This window comes from Arachis stenosperma, chromosome 5 (genome assembly GCF_014773155.1).
Source record: "Arachis stenosperma cultivar V10309 chromosome 5, arast.V10309.gnm1.PFL2, whole genome shotgun sequence".
Classification (NCBI taxonomy): domain Eukaryota; kingdom Viridiplantae; phylum Streptophyta; class Magnoliopsida; order Fabales; family Fabaceae; genus Arachis; species Arachis stenosperma.
Genome location: NC_080381.1, coordinates 2,044,413 through 2,062,468, shown reverse-complemented (window position 1 = coordinate 2,062,468; position 18,056 = coordinate 2,044,413). Strand labels below are relative to the sequence as shown.

At 32.8% G+C, this 18,056-nt stretch overlaps 1 protein-coding gene across 1 annotated transcript; it reads left to right on the top strand.

The window, feature by feature from the left end:
• The first annotated feature begins 7,842 nt into the window (after window positions 1–7,842).
• Window positions 7,843–11,427, top strand: LOC130983062 (uncharacterized). Its single transcript, XM_057907237.1, has 2 exons — window positions 7,843–8,384; window positions 9,845–11,427. The coding sequence occupies exon 2, from the start codon at window positions 10,277–10,279 to the stop codon at window positions 11,090–11,092; it is 816 nt and encodes a 271-aa protein (XP_057763220.1). The 5' UTR covers window positions 7,843–8,384; window positions 9,845–10,276; the 3' UTR covers window positions 11,093–11,427.
• Window positions 11,428–18,056: the final 6,629 nt, after the last annotated feature.

The window sequence follows — 18,056 nt, the reverse complement described above, 5'->3', positions numbered from 1 at the left end:
GTCTTATATTTATTTATTTTTTGTCTTAACTTTTGTTTCTTTATTTTATTGTATTTATCGTTTTGTGCTCGTTTTTATATGCCTTGGATTTTATTCCTTTTGTTCTGGGGTTTTATCCGACTGAAATATATATATCTTCTTCAACACCGCTTTGTTCCATGGATATAAATAATTTGTGTGTGGATAGTTGGTAGTTCTCCATAAGCAAACTCTTTTTCTGTTCACTTTTTTGTGAAAGTGAATAAATAGTTTTTCATCAATTTCAATTAGTGAAAAAAATGAATTACTTTTCATTTCTTTTCTTTCCTATTTAATTTAATTTATTTATTTTCTTGCTTTGTGTTAATTATTACATTTGGGAATTGCAAAGAAACAAACTATGTTGGTGAATCTACATATTATTAGGGAAGAGTTGGATTCTATATTGGTATATAACAAGTATTTATGCATTGCAATATACAATCCAAATATGGATCGCATTGTTGGGGTGACGGTGGGATCACATGCCAAAACCGGTGTCTATTATTCTTGTCAAACTAAGTACGTCTACATTATATTGTTTAAACCAACTAGTAGGTTTCAGCATTAAACAGAACCAATTGATTGCTTTGATTTGGTTTGGGTCGATTTGTTTATGGTATAATTAAACTTAATTTGTTTTGATCCAATTTAGTTTGACTTGGTTGATTTTTTTTATAGACACTGGAATATAAAATTCCAAAAAATAAAAAAGAAAATTACAACCAACTTAAATTGGCACAGATGGATGAGGGTCTATGTCCCTTAACCATCTCTCCCGAGTTCGATACTCACTGGAGGATGGGAATGGAGCTTGCTTGCTTGGGAGGGTCGTCCACTTTGTGTGCCTCCGAGAGATTAGTCATTGGGCTTCCGGCCTGATGAATACCCTAGTGCAAACCAAAAAATAAAAAAAGAAGAAAACTACAAAAAAAACTAATTTAGAGAACACAATTCTAATGAAATCTGTATAAAAATTTTAAAAAATACACGAAATAATAATAAAAAAAATTTCAGCTAAAATTCATGTACAATTCTAATGAAATCTGTATAAAAATTTTAAAAAATACACGAAATAATAATAAACAAAATTTCAGCTAAAATTCATGTCCTTATCATGTAAATTTATTTATACAAGTATTTGTTTCTCATAACTCAGGGCTCAGTTGAATTATTAGGTTTGATTTAATTTATTAGATCCAATCATAAATTCATAAATTTATAATTGTGAATCATCTTTCTGTCTTAGTAGCTAAGATAACTAGCCAATAAATTATAACTCAAATGATATAGTCTTTTTATACTCACATAAGAAGTTGCAGGTTCAAATCGCTTTATCTTCAATAAAAAAGTATGAGGAGCTAATAAAATACTTGTACAATGTGTACAATAGAAGTTTATGGAGTATTAGAGATATAATCATTAGTGTTACCTTTTTCATCTGCTGAACCTTTTGAGATTAGTGGTATCATGACATGGTATTAGAGCGCTATATCTGAAAGGTCAAGAGTTCGATCTTTGATAAACTCTAAAATCAATTTAATATTTTAGGAAGATGTTTATTATCCCTAGTACTCGGACGATTATTCTAGTTAGTATGGGGGATGTTCATTTTGTAACTCAATAACCCATTATACACATTGTACAAATAGTCTATTATCTTCTTAACGGAATAAAAAAAATGACTAACAGAACTAACTTTTATAACAACTAGATAAATTACTTAATTATTACTCTCAAGTCTCAACAAATTATCCTTCAACACATGATATCATCCTCTCAACTAGCTATTGTGTGTGTCTAGGTTCAATAGCTATTATTATTGCATCTATTCCCATTTTTGCAAACGGGATAATTGTACTCATCATCAATTCATATCATATATGGATAACAATTTATTGTAATCTTTTTCTCATGCTCCAAATATTGTATTCTTTTTCTGTTGTCTCTTTCAATTACATCCAAAATTAGATCTCTCCTCTTTTTTTTTTTTTCTTGGAACTAGAGCTCTCCTTTGAGCACAAACATCATACAAAACATTCGTGCATGGAGCAATCTGACCTTATGATTATTATTCACTAGTGTTATGGGCTTAACCCTAGGCCCGAACACGGGAATTTCACTAATCGGTCCAAGAAGAAAGAATTTTTGCGCTAAAAAAGAATGATTGAAAATTTGTTTTTTCATATTTTTAGAGAAGATAATAGATATGTCAAGCGGTAGGCAAAAAAGAGTTTAGAATTGTATGAAATTTTTTTTATTTTGGAATAACCCTCCTCCAGAGTTAATCAGAATCCTTTATGAGATCACAGAGAAGCCTCCTTTATCTCTAGTAGTTTGTATCTAATTTTTGTTAGGAGTATGGATTCAATCGGCATATATGTAATGTTTATTTGAATATAATTCTAAAATTATGAATATTGATCTGATTCACAAAATTATCGGATTGAATTGTGAATTTTAGGTAAGTATCCGCATATCTGCGGATACATAATAAATAAATGAGTAAACAAATAAATATTTTTTATGTTTTCTTTCAACTAATAATTATCATATATATTGTATTATTTTATTTTTATTATTTAAAAAAAATATGTTTAATAATATTTTAGGAGTAAACATGTTTAAAAGAGCAGAAAAACATAATTTTATTGATATTTTTTAATAAAAATAAACTTTTTAAAATATATTTATGTTTTGCGAATATATCCGATATTCGATCCCGCAAATGTGCAGATCGAATTGGATCGGATCCAAACTAAAAAAAGTGAATATTAGATCCGATTCGATTATATAATATTTGTGCAGATTTGATCGAATTCGATCCGATTTTGATTTGCGTTTATCTCTAATTTTGGTTATTTCTTTTTTAGATTTTTTAAATTCTATTTCAATACGGAAAAAAAGTCAACAAAGAGCAATTTTTATTGAATTTAGAAAATTTAAAACTTTTAGATTTACCTAACCTCTAAAAACTAAGGGAAGAAAATAAAGATAAATATGCAAGTAATTAAGTAAACTCCCCATTAGACAAACTACTATATAAAAAGAAGTAATTTGTTTGTCAAGTATGATTTAATATTCCTACACTTCAAAAAATCTAGTCCAATTCGATTTCTATCCAAGTACTTCATGAACAACAAACAAGATGAATACCTGATTTTTAACTCTAAAAGAATATTTGTTATGTATCTTCAAGTATTATGGAATTAACCCACATTTTAATTAAACAGCATAAAGAATCTTTCAAGTAACATAATATTCATGACATTTTAGGAACAATGTCTATTGAAATAATCTTGAATTGGAGAAAAATAAATAGAGGTGATTTATGATAAATCAAATCGCATAATCAAAACCATTATAAACAGTCCTCTTTTCGTTTGTTCAACAAAATAGTCCCTTTTTTCTACCATTAAAAAGCCATATATTTTACAATAAATAAACAATGTTTTTTGGGTCTGCGATAATATATCTGCATTTTTTAGTCACAAAATCCACAGCAGCCCAAAATAAATGAGTTTGGGCCAATACTTCATATGAAGAATTTGACCAACTTCAACGTCAGTCACATCACATGTCTATTATAGTTTCTGTCATCAATTATTACCAGCTTTAAATTCATGTTTCTGCCGTCCAAAAAAAGGAAAAAATACAAAATAAAATGAAGGTATTTTAAGGTTATTATTAATGAAAATTGTTAAATTTTTTATTTGAACAAATACGCAATAAATACATTAAACAATTAAACGTTAAATCTTTTTATAATTTTTAATTAATAATTTTGATATGTACCTTTATTTTGAACTAAATTCATAAAAAACTAATCTTTATCTTTGCTCTAATATGTTCATGTATATTTATTTATTGATTTTAATATCATGACCTAATAATTATTTTTTAAATTTTGTTTTTTAATTTTTGTTTATATTTTATTTTTATTTTTTATTTTATAATAATCTATATAAAAATATAAGTTATATAGTAAAAATTATTCAAATCTCTAATTTAATGTATATAATTTTATATGTATAATATTTATTATTTTAAACACTTAATATCTATAATTAATGAATTGATAGTAATTTATTATTATGTATTATTTTATTTTTCAAGTCACAAACCAACAATTTAAGATGTTTTGATTTTTTTAAAAATGTATTGAAGTGATTTGAGATATTTTTTAGGATTATTAATAATATAGAATTTAGATTTTTTATTTGAAAATTTATAAAGCTGTGAATGTAATAATAAGAAAGAGTTTGAATAAATAGCTTAATTATTTTTTTAAAAAAATAGTTTAAATAATAAATAATTATATTAAAAGTAATTTATATATAAGTTATTTTGTATTTGATTTTTTAGTTCTAAAAGTGCTTATTTAAAAAAAATGTGATAATTTTTTTTATCAAGAGAGAGGTCATTTTTTTTAACTTCTTCATAAGCATTTAAATAGCTTCTTAAAAAGTTATAATTTGATTTTAAAAATTATATCAGACATTAATACTATATATTTTCATAAGTTAAAAGTTAAAAAATGATTACTTATGAACCTATCCAAACAGATCCTAAATTTGAGATTAACTTTTGATATAATAAAATAAAAAAAATAATTGTAGAAAAAATTAATTATGTCAATTAAATTAAAGAAGTAATTTACACTTTTTTTTTACAAGTGAGAGTGTTATTAATCATATATTTTTGTTTATTATTTGTGATCCTAATTAATCACAATATCTAAATACAAATGTACTTAACTGAAATAAACACAAAATTAAATACCACAAGGCGTACATAAACGTACACTTGTTGAGTCTATGTATTTATATATAGCGAGGCTTTCAAAACCGTAGCAGAGAAGCAAAATAAACAAAAATAAAACATATAGTTTATGCATTCAGGTCTCTGGTTGAGTTTGATTAACGTTACCATATGCATCCTTCAAATGAGGTCAAGTGTGAAATCAAGGAAAATATGTAGTTTATTATTATGTATATATAGCCAAACCTTCTTGTGGTTGAGTTACATCAAAGTTACCATGCAAACTTCAAATCAAGTCAGTTGTCTCTGCAAACTGTGACTTTGATTAATTTGATCACTTCATAACAAACATAATTATTGTACCTTAATATGCAAATAAGCTAATTAAGTTTCTTAGGAGTAGTCATCACTTTAGTCTTATTAAAACAATTAATATGCAACGGAACAAATAAACAAACATTATTATTGCATTGCTTAGTATGTATTCTTTTATTTATTTTTCATCATATATTGTTATCACCAACTAACTGAAATTTCTTAATCATGCAACTGGCTAGAACAGTAGAACTGTATCTCAATGCCCGTGCTGCAAACTTTGGACAAAGGTGACAGAATCTGGCTTCTGGCACCACAATTATTTTGAGGTTTAATTTGTTTTACGACCAAGCTAAGGTTGTTTTTGTTGGTTTACAAATTAGGATTTGTCAACAAGCAATCAAGTGAGATTAATTAAAATGGAATCTGAAAAATGATGCAACATTGCACAATGTGACAGAATCTAGGTAGCACCATATACCACGTTAATCATTATTAATTTGTTATTAATTTATTATATCGAACAAGCCGACGGTTACCGCTGGTAATTAATCACTATAACACATGAATACAATACATGCTTCATGCCAATTTAATTTCTTAATAATAATAAAATATATACAAAAGTTAATTAATATGCACATTTTCCCAAGCACACACCTATACCATAAGGTCCTTAGTTTAAACATTTTATCAAAGCAAGAGTTTGTAAAGTAATAAATAAAGTTGTCTCTATATGAAAGTATCAAATTCTAGCAATAAAAAACATACTATTATGTGTATACTAAAATTAACCATCAAAATTAATTATTAATATAATATTAAAATATAAATATATATTAAAAATAAATAAATTATATATATATTATATACAATTATATTAATAATTAATTTTAATATATAAATAATAATTTTATAAAAAATATTCATAAAAAATAAATAAATTGAGTAATCACATTTTTATAATAAGATGTAAATAATAATTAAATATAATTTTGTATCCCCTGTGTATTTTTGTACCAATGACAACTACTAACCAAAAACATAGTTTAAGAGGTACAGTAATTCATGTATGTGCACGTTGAACTAAAAAATATTGTAAGTTTTTTTTTTCCTGTTTATAAGATATTGATTAAAAAAAATGGTATTTGGATAATTATATATATATTGTATTTTTTATGATATAAAAAAATGTTATCTTGTTTATTTTTCATCAATTATTTTTAATATAAAAAATATACACAAAGATAATACATTAACAATACTTTTAATTAAGTAGCAAATTCCCGATATTTTATATGTTACCCGTACATATACTCTCCATTGTAATTAATACTAGCTAACGTCCTCTTCCCTGCCTAACTTTTTTAATTACTTTTGTTCGTATTATATCATATAAATAAGTTTTACCCCTAAGAAACTAAAAAGAAGACAAAAGCAAATGCGAAGTGAATAATGACAATGAACTATCTTTTTTCAGTCAGATAATGTTTTTCTTTTTTCATTTTTTGTATTTTCTCTTAATTATTACTTATTCACACGATTTATTAACACACTTTTTTCAGAAACAATTAGTCAATAAAATAATAAATTAATTAATTAATTAAAAACAAATATTTATTAATTATTTAACTTAAAAAAAGTTTGTTTTTATCACTAAATCAGTTATCTATATACAATACAATTAAAATATAAAATATATATTTAAAATAAAATAAAAAATATATATTTATATGTAAATATATTATAATTAATTTAATAACATTTTTTTTACAAAATCAGTTACTATGTAAATGTGTTATTTAATTTATTTTTAGTATATATTTTATACTAATAATTAATTTTGATGGCATAATTTTAATATACACAATTATTTTCTTATACATATAATATTTTTTATTATATAATTTGTTGAGTATATATTTAAATAAGTTATTAAAAAATTTTGTATTAGACATTTTTGTCTTCTTCAAACAATTTTTATTATATTTTTAAATTATATAAAAATAAGTTATATAAATTTTTTCGTCACATTTTTTAAAACTTATTTATCCAAATAAAAATAATAAATTTGACTAAAATATGGACTTAAATATTTTATTTTTGTAAATTTTAACAACCTCAATATAATAAAATTTTCTTAAAGTGAAAACGTCTATGGTAAAATTTCTGAGGGCCTGTTTGGAGAGTTTTTATTCTTTGTATTATAATACAAGTAGTATTTTCTAATAATGTGAAAATTTAATGTATTTTTATTTTGTATGAATATTATAAATCTGAGAAATAAATATGTGTTTTTTTTTTTAAAAAGTTACAAATTTAAAGGTTAGATTTGTATTTTTTAACACTGAAAATTTATTTTGAATAAGCAAATCAGACTCTCTAATTTAAGTTTTTTTGAATTTTTTTTATTCTTTTATCCAAAATTGACCCTCAGTTTTTTACCCTCACCCAAAATTAGACTTTCAATTTTTTATTCTCACTCAAATATGAGTCTTCCATTTGTAATTTTTAATTAAAAAATATCTTTATATCCATAAAAAACACACCAACTTTTTATAATTGTACATAATACATTCTTCCAATCCATTACCAAAAAAATATCCCCTATTTGAATATATAATCTAATTTTTTTTTTGTTAATTTGTTTTTGCTTAGCAAGGAGCCCCTTAAAAGCGTTTTATCACCCTACAAGAAGGGTTTATTATTAGTCTATAAAACCTATTATAGCTGTTTTCCAAACCCTTCTTTACTGTCACCTCTGTTACCACACACACACACCCCACTTCCCTCTTCTTTTTTTTCTCTTCTCTCCTAACCCCCATTATTTACTTTCTCTGACACATCCATCTTCTTCTTCAGCTACTACCATTTTCTCTTTCTCTCACACTAGTCCTCATGAAAGAAGTAACAGTGGAAGCAGAAGGGCACCATGGAGGAGCAGCACAAGGTGGAGGAGGAAGGAGTGGTAGCACTACAAGTGGGTCTTCAAGGCCAGACCTTCAGAACAGTGCAATGAAGATTCTGAGAGCAAGAGACGGTTACAACAACTCCAACAACACCAACAACAATAACGGAAGTAGTTATGAGGAAGTTGGAGAGAAGCCATCAAGATTTGAAGTGTTTGGATGGTATCTTTATGAGTTCTGTTTCTACTTTGTTCAAACCGTTGTCGTTCCAATTCTCTTCCCACTCATAATAAGCCAGCTACAACACTTGCCAACTAACTCACTCCAACAATGGAACAAGAACCACCAAGACCTACACTGCTCCCAAAAGGAGCTTCACTTGTGAGTACCTATATTTTTTTTATTTTTTTAAAGTCAAGTTTTTTTTTTTTAAATTTTTCTAGATTTTTTTTATAGCTTAACATTTCACTAGCAAAAGTTAATTTCATTTTTTTAATAATTGCTATTTTTTTTTTCCTAGTAGAAGTACAATATGTAGATTTTAATTTAATTTTTAGTTGGTAAAAAAAAAGGGTTGCTTTTGTGTATCATGTTATGCAGTCTTTGATCTAAACTAGGTTATGAGTCTTGGGTGTTTCAAAAATTTCAAATGGGTTTGGTGGTTATGGATGATGGTAATGAGAGGAGGGGTTAGGTTGAAAGAAAAAAAAAAAGGGATTTTTTTTGTTTTTGGGGTTTTGCTTTCTCAAAAAAAAAAAGGAAAAAAGAAAAGAAACTATTAGGAAAACAAGCTTTATAATAAACCAAGCATAGGGTTCCATTAGAGTGCTTATTTATTTTTTATTTTTTTAATTCTTTTGGGTCCGGTTCCATTATAGTTCGCAATCATGAAAAGCCGTGTCCTTATTGTGGCTCTCTTACAATGTTACTTTACTCTCACTCAAGGGTTAAGATTCCTTTTTTTTTTTTCTCTTTCAAATGGGTACCCTTCATATCCATATCCACCGGACATCAACCTTATTTATTAACTATGCTTCTATCTCCACCCTTTGATGCACAAAGAAAAACAGAACCATGCTATGTCTTACTCTTAAGTCTTATCCCTTCCCAACCCAAATTATTGGAAAAAAAAAATAAAAAAGAAAAATTAAGAGAGAGAAAAATAAAAGGAGTAAAAAATCTATGCTTTCCACCTAGGGAGTTTAATTAGCCTTTGTCGGACTCACCCAAAAGTCTTCGGGTACCCTTTTGAATATTTATGATGAAAAATAGTGTCCACAACGGTAAACTTATGTTCAACTTAACCTTAATTAAGATTAGTAATTTAGTATAGACTATAGAGTATTATATATTAAAAAATACTATATATGTATATACACTATTATATGGTACTTCACTTTATTTTCTTAGGCATGGAAGGAAAAAAATTTAAAGTAGGTGCTTTAATTATGAAGTTACAATTTGTGAATTCTTTTTGGCTTTTTGAAAGCAATGAGGAAGGCCACTTGGTTCGTTAAATAATTTGTATGGAGTGATTGTCGCCATTTATTTCTCGCTTTGTTTGTTATTTTATATTACAGCATGCAATTTAAAGTGCCGACAACATGAAACTGTTTCCATTACATATAACTTTTTAACAAACTCAAACGGCTCTACACGCTTTTATTTTTATTTTCCCTTTATCTTCTGGTACAGTACTATCTTCTAACAACTATTTCACTTTAAGTAAAATAGTACATTACAAAAACTACGGTAGAAATTCACGCGAAGTTGATAACTGATAGTAGTTAAATAATTTGATAGGTTTGACTAAATTGTTATCTAACGACTTTGACTTTCAGGTACATCAAGCTCACAAGTAAAACAATTGGTGGATCGAGTTACTCTGCTTTGGAATGGACATCAATTGGTTGGGCTACAGGTTTGGCATTGGCTGTTCCAATCCTAGGATTCCTGTCCTTCCACCTTGACGGACACTTCCCAAAGCTCATCACAGCGGCTGCGACCGGCCTCGGCGTCTTCTTCTGCCTGCCGGCCGGATTCTTCAAATCCACAGCCATCTTCATTCCGTACATTATTGGCATTGTTGCGGCCAGCACGGTGGCTAGCGCGGCGCACACGCAGCACTTAGGACTAATGATCCGTGCCTTCACGGGACCATCGTTGAAGAGAAGCCAATTCTCAATAAGGCAAGGTGTGTCCAGCTGGCTGAACCTATATGGCACGGCGGCCGGCTGCTAGGCGCAGCCTTGATTTCGGCCTTCATATACCATATGATCGGCGAACTGAAGATCACGGAGCGGGATATAATGAGCCTGTGGGTTGTGTCAATCTTCAGTGGACTAATTTGGCTTGTTGGGATCTTACACATCTTCACAGCCTTAGACAGGACAAGTGATTCCATCTCATTCTCGTCGAAATTCCACCCGTTTTCGATCTTCAAATACCCTCACGCGATCGGAGGCCTAGCCGGGGTTTTCCTCTCATCATTCACCACAATGTCGATTTTCACCGGGGGAGTGCTGTTCATAGTTGGAGAGCTATGCATCAAGCCACTTCACTTGCTCTTGTTCTGGCTAACATATTTCCTTTTCCCTCTTGTGTCTCTACCACTGCTCCAACCAATGCAGCATCTAATTAAGATGAATTCGGTTAAATTGCAAATTGTGGGATTCTTGTTGTCCCTTTTCGCCTCCGGTTTCGGATTCTACTTTGGCCATAGTCACTGGAAATGGGGCCATTTGGTGGTATTCGGCGCCATCCAGAGCACGGCTGCAGGGATCTTGCATGCCTTTGGGAGGGTATTGGTTTTGGATTGTGCTCCATCAGGTAAAGAGGGTGCATTTTCGATCTGGTATGCATGGATGAGAGCTGCCGGATTATGTGTCGGATTCACAGTCGGCTCGGTCGCGCCTGGACACATTAGAACCTCCTTTGGGGCTGCATTTTGCACAGCCATTGTTGCCATTGTTGTGCTGCTTTTTGGAAACATTAGTGACATTGGTGGCGCTGCTGCGGCCGGCCATGTCAAAGACGACCTTGACAGAGGCTCCCCGGTCCCTGACACTAAAGAATCGTCGCGCGTCTGACGGAGGAGGAGGAGGAGGAGGAGTTAGCATTGGACTAAATAACCTGGAACTGAATGGATGGATGGATCATGGTCTTACAACTTCAGTGTTTTAACCTTATAATATTCTTTGCAAAATATGATGATGATGATGATGTTTGGTGCATGCAAGAGTTAAAGAGATTTCATTGTATGATTATTGATTTTGGGATATGTATTTTTAGTAGTTAGTGTTTGTTTGGCATGCATCTGTTTTTGTTTTGTGTTTTGAGTTGAGGATTTCAGCTTCTGGCCTTGTGTAACTGTGTTATAGTGTTTGGTCATATTTTCTCTCTTTTCACTTCATTTTCTACCCTCCATACACCACTCGTTTCTTTCTTTTATTTTCTAATTAACGGATTTAAAATTTATAAAACGATGAAAATAATGTTAACAACTTTAGTGCTATTTCATTTCAGATAAAATGAGTAACTATCTATTAATATTATGGTAAAAATTTAAATGTAGTTATAATTTAATGTAAAGTTGAGAGTCGTTATTTGATTATTGTTTCAAGACTTTAAATACAGTGGAAATAAAGGCAGAAATTTACCATTTGGTTTAAAAAAAATCGATTTATTTTATACAAATGATTTAATTAAAATACTAATTGATATAGTTATGATGTTAGATTTTTTACTGTATTTTATTTTAAAAATAAATTGATTAATTTAAATTAAAAAATTGCAGTTAATTGTTTACTATATAATTTTTCTAACCAAAATTATCATGATTAGAAAAAAACATGATTAACATTGAATTGGTCCAATATATTAGATAATTTTATTTTTTTAATGATTTTTAATTATTTTTTGTTAAAAAATTATATAATAAATAATTAACTACAATTTTTCAATTTAAATTAGTCAATTTGTTTTTAAAATAAAATACGGTGAAAAATCTAATATCATAGTTATATCAATTAATTTTTTAATTAAATTATTTGTATAAAATAAATTAATTTTTTTTAAACAAAATAATAATAAGTGTTATTCATTCAAAAATAACTTCATGTGAAGTCGACCGCAGGTGAATTTTCACCGGAAATAAAACATTTGAGACCGAAAAAAAATTATATTCTCTTGGTTTTTTTCCTTTTCTAAATATGAACAACGTATACGTTAGTCCTTTCAAAATAGAAAAAGTACATGTACATGTAAAACATTAGCATAGTTTTTAAAGCTTCATTTGACAATAATTATTTCAAGATAAAAATTACAGAAATATTTCAACTGTCTTCATCTTTTTTACTTAAAAAAAAAATATTTCTCTAAAAAATTAAAATAGTAAAATCAGATATTCATGTGTACGACTTGAAGAATTAAACCATAAATTTTCTGATAGAATAGTTGGTATCATAATTGAGTAGCCCCACCACAACATTTAGACCAAGTCCACAAGGTTCTTAAAAACCATGTCCACACGTACCAAAAATATCACATGAAATAAAACTAAGACGAAATAACAGTGCCATTGAGGCATTGATGAACTGCACAGTGAGCAGTGTAAACACAAGTTTATTTTATTACTATCTTTATCTATTTTTTTTCTTTTATTATCTTTATCTTTATTATAACACTTGTATTTTGTGAAAAAATGAGAAAAGGTAAAGTAACACGAAACTGACGTCTTAGTTAGGTACGCGGTTTACGAATATGAAAAATCCGAATAGAAATTGATGAATATAATGCATTCACATTAAATTCGTTTTACTTTTGTACGCCATGTTCCCGTACTTGAAAAAAAAAAAAAGATATCTTGCTTTATTATTTTACCTTATCCGAATTACTTTTAGAACATATCAGTGTATTTGTGTAAAATAATTATACGTTCTCAAATAATAAAAATTTCGGAAACAAGAAGCCATAATGGATGGTTGTAAGATCAAAAGATTATATCAGTGTATTTAAATAACTTAGTACTTTTTATCTAAATTTTTTGATGTTCAATTTTAAAGTGTCAATATATGAAACCTAAATACATAATGTTATCCTTTGTTAAAAATTAGAAACAGTGTTAGGTTTTTATAATAGATTTTTCGATATATTATTGATATTACAAATTTGTGTTACACAATACACAGCTGTTGATATTCTGGCTCAACATTAAAATTCAGGTTCAAATGAGCTAAAAAAGCATAATCCAAAAATTGGCTTTCGCTACTCACCGACCTCCTCAAAAGAGGTCGGATTCGACACGCACTCCACTTTAAGGAAGTCGGGATCGAAGATTAGCTGGCAGATGACTATTATTCAAATAAGTAACTGCCCCTAAAATCTCTCAACCCACTTTCAGGAGTCATATCTCAATTTTCTTAAGATAGAGGGACGGTTATCCTCCTTAAAAGGTGGAACTACTCCAACGGTGGTTATTAGTTCACCACTATAAATACACTGACACCCCTCAGGTATCTCTAAGTTCCAATACTCTATAAACCTGCTCTATTCCCTTTGCTGACTTAGGCATCGGAGTGTCCTTACAGGTACCACCCCCTATTCCTTCATACACACAAGTCGGACGGCGGCTCCCTGACGAGAACCTAGTCGGAGACCTCCTCCTTCAAACGATTGGGCCAACCTAACAAGTCCAGCCAATTAATCTCCAGTTACCCATCGTAACATTGACGCCGTTGTCGGGGACCCGAGAGATCAACCAATAATAGCGGACGAATTCAACGAGGATAGAAACACAGCATCTGATTCTGAGCAAGAGAATCAAGACGCTGGCAATAACGACAGAGCAATAGTCACCCACCAAGGGGTGACCAACCAGAACAAAGAAGGCCCCTCAAGGGTAAAAGACCCAAAGGGAAACTCCTCTGAGGGACAAGGATCAGGAAAGGAAAGACAGCCCCATGCGACTGACTTCATGGATTTGTTCCATGGCCACCAGGGGCGCCTAGAACAGTTGGAGCAAGAGCTGGCGCAACAACGAGAAGCAGAGAGGAATCTGAGAAGCGAAATCGAGCGACGAAAGAAGCTTGAAGAAAAGCTCCTGAGACTAGAGTCTGCTCTTAAAGGTCAAAACTCTCACAGCGACCGAGAAAACTCTCCCTTAGGAGAAGAAGATCTGTTTAGTGAGGATATAATGAGGGCAAAAGTTCCAAGGAACTTTAAAAGCCCTGATATGGACATCTACGATGGAACTACGGATCCAAAGCATCATTTAAGCAATTTTAAAAGTCGGATGTACCTAGCTGACGCTTCTGATGCTACTCGCTGCAAGGCTTTCCCGTCAACCCTAACTAAAGCAGTGATGAAGTGGTTCGATAGTCTCCCCGAGGTCTGTCAGTAGTTTCGACGACCTCTCGCAGAAGTTTCTCATGCGATTCTCGATCCAAAAGGATAAAGTAAAGCACGCACCAAGCCTCCTAGGAATAAAACAGGAGGTCGGAGAACCTTTAAAGGACTACATGGAAAGGTTCAACAAAGCGTGCTTAGAAATTCAAGACCTGCCCACGGAGGCAGTGATTATGGGCCTAGTAAATAGACTCCGAGAAGGTCCCTTCTCTTAGTCCATCTCGAAAAGGCATCCGACCTCCCTGAGTGATGTACAGGAGAGAGTTGAGAAGTACATCAACATGGAAGAAAATGCCAGACTTTGAGAACTAAGTTGGCGACCTGGTGCACTCTCACTCATCAAAAGAGAAAGAGAAAGAGAGTCCAACAAAAAAGAGGAGGTCGGCCTTGAGAGGCCTAGGAGATATCACTCTTATACTCCTCTACGAGTTTTCCTAGTTGATGTCTACAAGAAAATTTGTCATACTGAAAGACTACCTCATCCTAGGCCCATCAAAAATTAAAAGGGGGGGTCGTGGCATCTACTGTGAGTACCATAAGCTATATGGTCACTCAACAAATGATTGCTACGACCTTAAAAATGTGATAGAAAAGCTGGCCAGAGAAGATCGGCTGGACAGATATCTCATGGAAAGGTCGGACCATCATGGTAAAAGAAAGCAAGATGATGGGGACCGAAAAGATCCACCACCACAGACCCCGGAAAGACATATACATATGATCTCAGGAGGATTCGGTGGATGCAGCCTCACAAAGTGATCTCGCAAGAGGCACCTGAAGGAGGTCTACCAGGTCGGGGGCGAAGCTCCCGACCTCCCCACCATCTCTTTTACTAAAGAAGATGGGCAAGGTATCATACCTGGACATGATGATCCAGTTGTGATAACCATGATCCTTGCCAATGCCCATCTTCACAGAACCCTGGTGGAATAGGGAAGCTTAGCTGACATCCTATTCAAATCGTCGTTCGATAAGTTGGGATTGGATGAAAAGGCGTTAAGAGCTTACCCTAACACCCTATATGGGCTGGGGGATACACCAATAAAACCACTAGGATTCATACCCCTACATACAACTTTTGAAAAAGGGGAAAAATCCAAAACTCTGAGTATCGACTTCATAGTCATCGATGTGGGTTCAGCCTATAATGCCCTAATAGGCAGAACTACCATAAATCGGCTCGGAGTAGTGGTGTCCACCCCCCACCTTTGCATGAAATTGCTAACACCAGAGGGAATAGCAACTATTAGGGGAGACCAGAAATTGGCAAGAAAATGCTACAATGAAAGCCTGAACCTGAGAGGAAAGGGTAAAGAGGTGCACACAATTAAGCTCGGAGGGATCGGAGTTAAGGAAGAGTTGCGACCACAACCCGGGGGAAAAAATAAAGAGGTACAGATCGGAGAAGAGGAAGGAAAAAGTACTAACATAAGAGCCGGCCTGAAAGAAGATTTGAAACGGAAGCTCATAAGACTTCTACAAGAGAATTCCGATCTCTTCACCTGGAAAGCCTCCGACATGCCAAGGATAGATCCCGAACTCATGTCGCACAAGTTATCGGTATACCCCGGATCGCGACCTGTCCATGAAAGAAGACGGAAGCTCGGACCTAAACGGGCCTAAGTTGTGGAAGAGCAAGTACAAGCCCTACAAGAAGCCGGCTTCATCAAAGAGGTTAAATATCCGGCGTGGCTAGCAAATGTGGTGCTGGTCAAAAAGCAAAACGGCAAGTGGAGGATGTGCGTCGATTACACCGATCTGAATAAGGCGTGTCCTAAAGACCCATATCCACTTCCAAGCATTGATGCCTTAGTATAGTCCAGCTCGGGGTATCAATACTTGTCGTTTATGGATGCGTACTCGGGATATAATCAAATTCCGATGTATAAGCCAGATCAAGAAAAAACATCTTTCATCACGCCAAGAGCAAACTATTGCTATGTGGTCATGCCTTTTAGGTTAAAAAACGCAGGAGCCACATATCAAAAGCTAATGAACAAGGTGTTCACTCCTCATCTTGGGAATCTAATGGAAGTCTATGTAGACGACATGCTAGTAAAAACCAAGGATGAGGCCGACCTCTTGGGTGACCTCTCGCAAGTTTTCACCACCATAAAGATGCATGGGATGAGACTGAATCCTGAAAAATGCACCTTCGCGGTGGAGGCAGGAAAATTTCTAGGATTTATGCTTACACAGAGGGGGATTGAAGCCAACCCTGACAAGTGCAAAGCAGTCATAGAATTTAAAAGCCCGACTTGATTAAGGAAGGTCCAACAGTTAAATGGATGACTTACTACCCTCTCCAGGTTCTTGGCGGGGTCAGCATTAAGATCCCTACCACTCTTCTCTCTAATAAGAAAAAGATGCCAGTTTGAATGGACTCCTGAGTGCGAAGAAGCATTCCAGGAGTTCAAAAGGTTTTTAAGCCAACCTCCCATTCTGATCCGACCTGTAGCTGGGGAAGAACTCGTCCTGTATTTATCCGTAGCAGACAAAGCTGTAGCATCAACTCTAATACAGGAAGACGAGGTCAGGCAGCATCCCATATACTTCACCGGCAAAGTTCTACAAGGCCTTAAATTAAGGTATCAAAAATCGGAGAAGTTTGCGTATGCCTTAATAGTAGCCTCTCGAAGACTACGACCTTACTTTCAAGCTTGCACAATAAGAGTTCGAACAAACCAACCCATGAAGCAAATTCTCCAGAAGACAGATATTGCGGGTAGAATGGTTCAATGGGCTATAGAAATATTCGAGTTCGACCTTAAGTACGAAACTCGGACGGCAATAAAAGCCCAATGCCTCACCGACTTCGTAGTAGAATATGCAGGAGATTAAGAGAAAGCCTCCACTATATGGGAGCTATACGTGGATGGATCCTCCAATAAAGTCGGAAGCGGTGCGGGCATAATCTTAGTCAACCAAGAAGGGACCCAAGTAGAAGTCTCCCTCAAATTTGAATTTCCAGCTTCTAACAATCAGGCAGAATATGAAGCCTTGATTGTAGGATTATAACTGGCCGAAGAAGTCGGTGCGACCAAAGTAGTCGTGTTCAGCGATTCGCAGGTAGTGACCTCCCAAATAAATGGAGACTATCATGCTAAAGACCCCAACATGAAGAGGTACTTATACAAAACCTTGGAGCACCTCAGGCGTTTTACAGAGACCGAGGTCATACACATAACTCGGGATCTCAACAGCAGAGCAAATGCCTTCTTTAAGTTAGCTAGTACCAAGCCAGGGGAAATAATAGGAGCCTGATCCAAGAAACTCTCCAAGAACCCTCTATCGCAAAAACAGAGGGCAGATAAGACATCTTTGAAGTATCCGGATTGGACCTCGGATGGATGAACCCACTAATCGAATACCTAAAATTCGACATGCTACCTAAAGAGGAAAAAGACGCCAAAAAATTCGGAGGAAAGCACAGAACTACACCTTAGTGAAAAATATCATCTATAAAAGGGGGATATCAACACCATTATTAAAGTGCATCCTGACCTCGAGGACGACGGAAGTACTTGAGGAGGTCCATAATGGTATCTGCGGGAATCATCTTGGAGCAAGGTCTTTAGCCAGGAAAGTCATTCCCAAGCGACTGGACAAGTAAAATATTTAATAGTGGGAGTAGACTACTTCACAAAG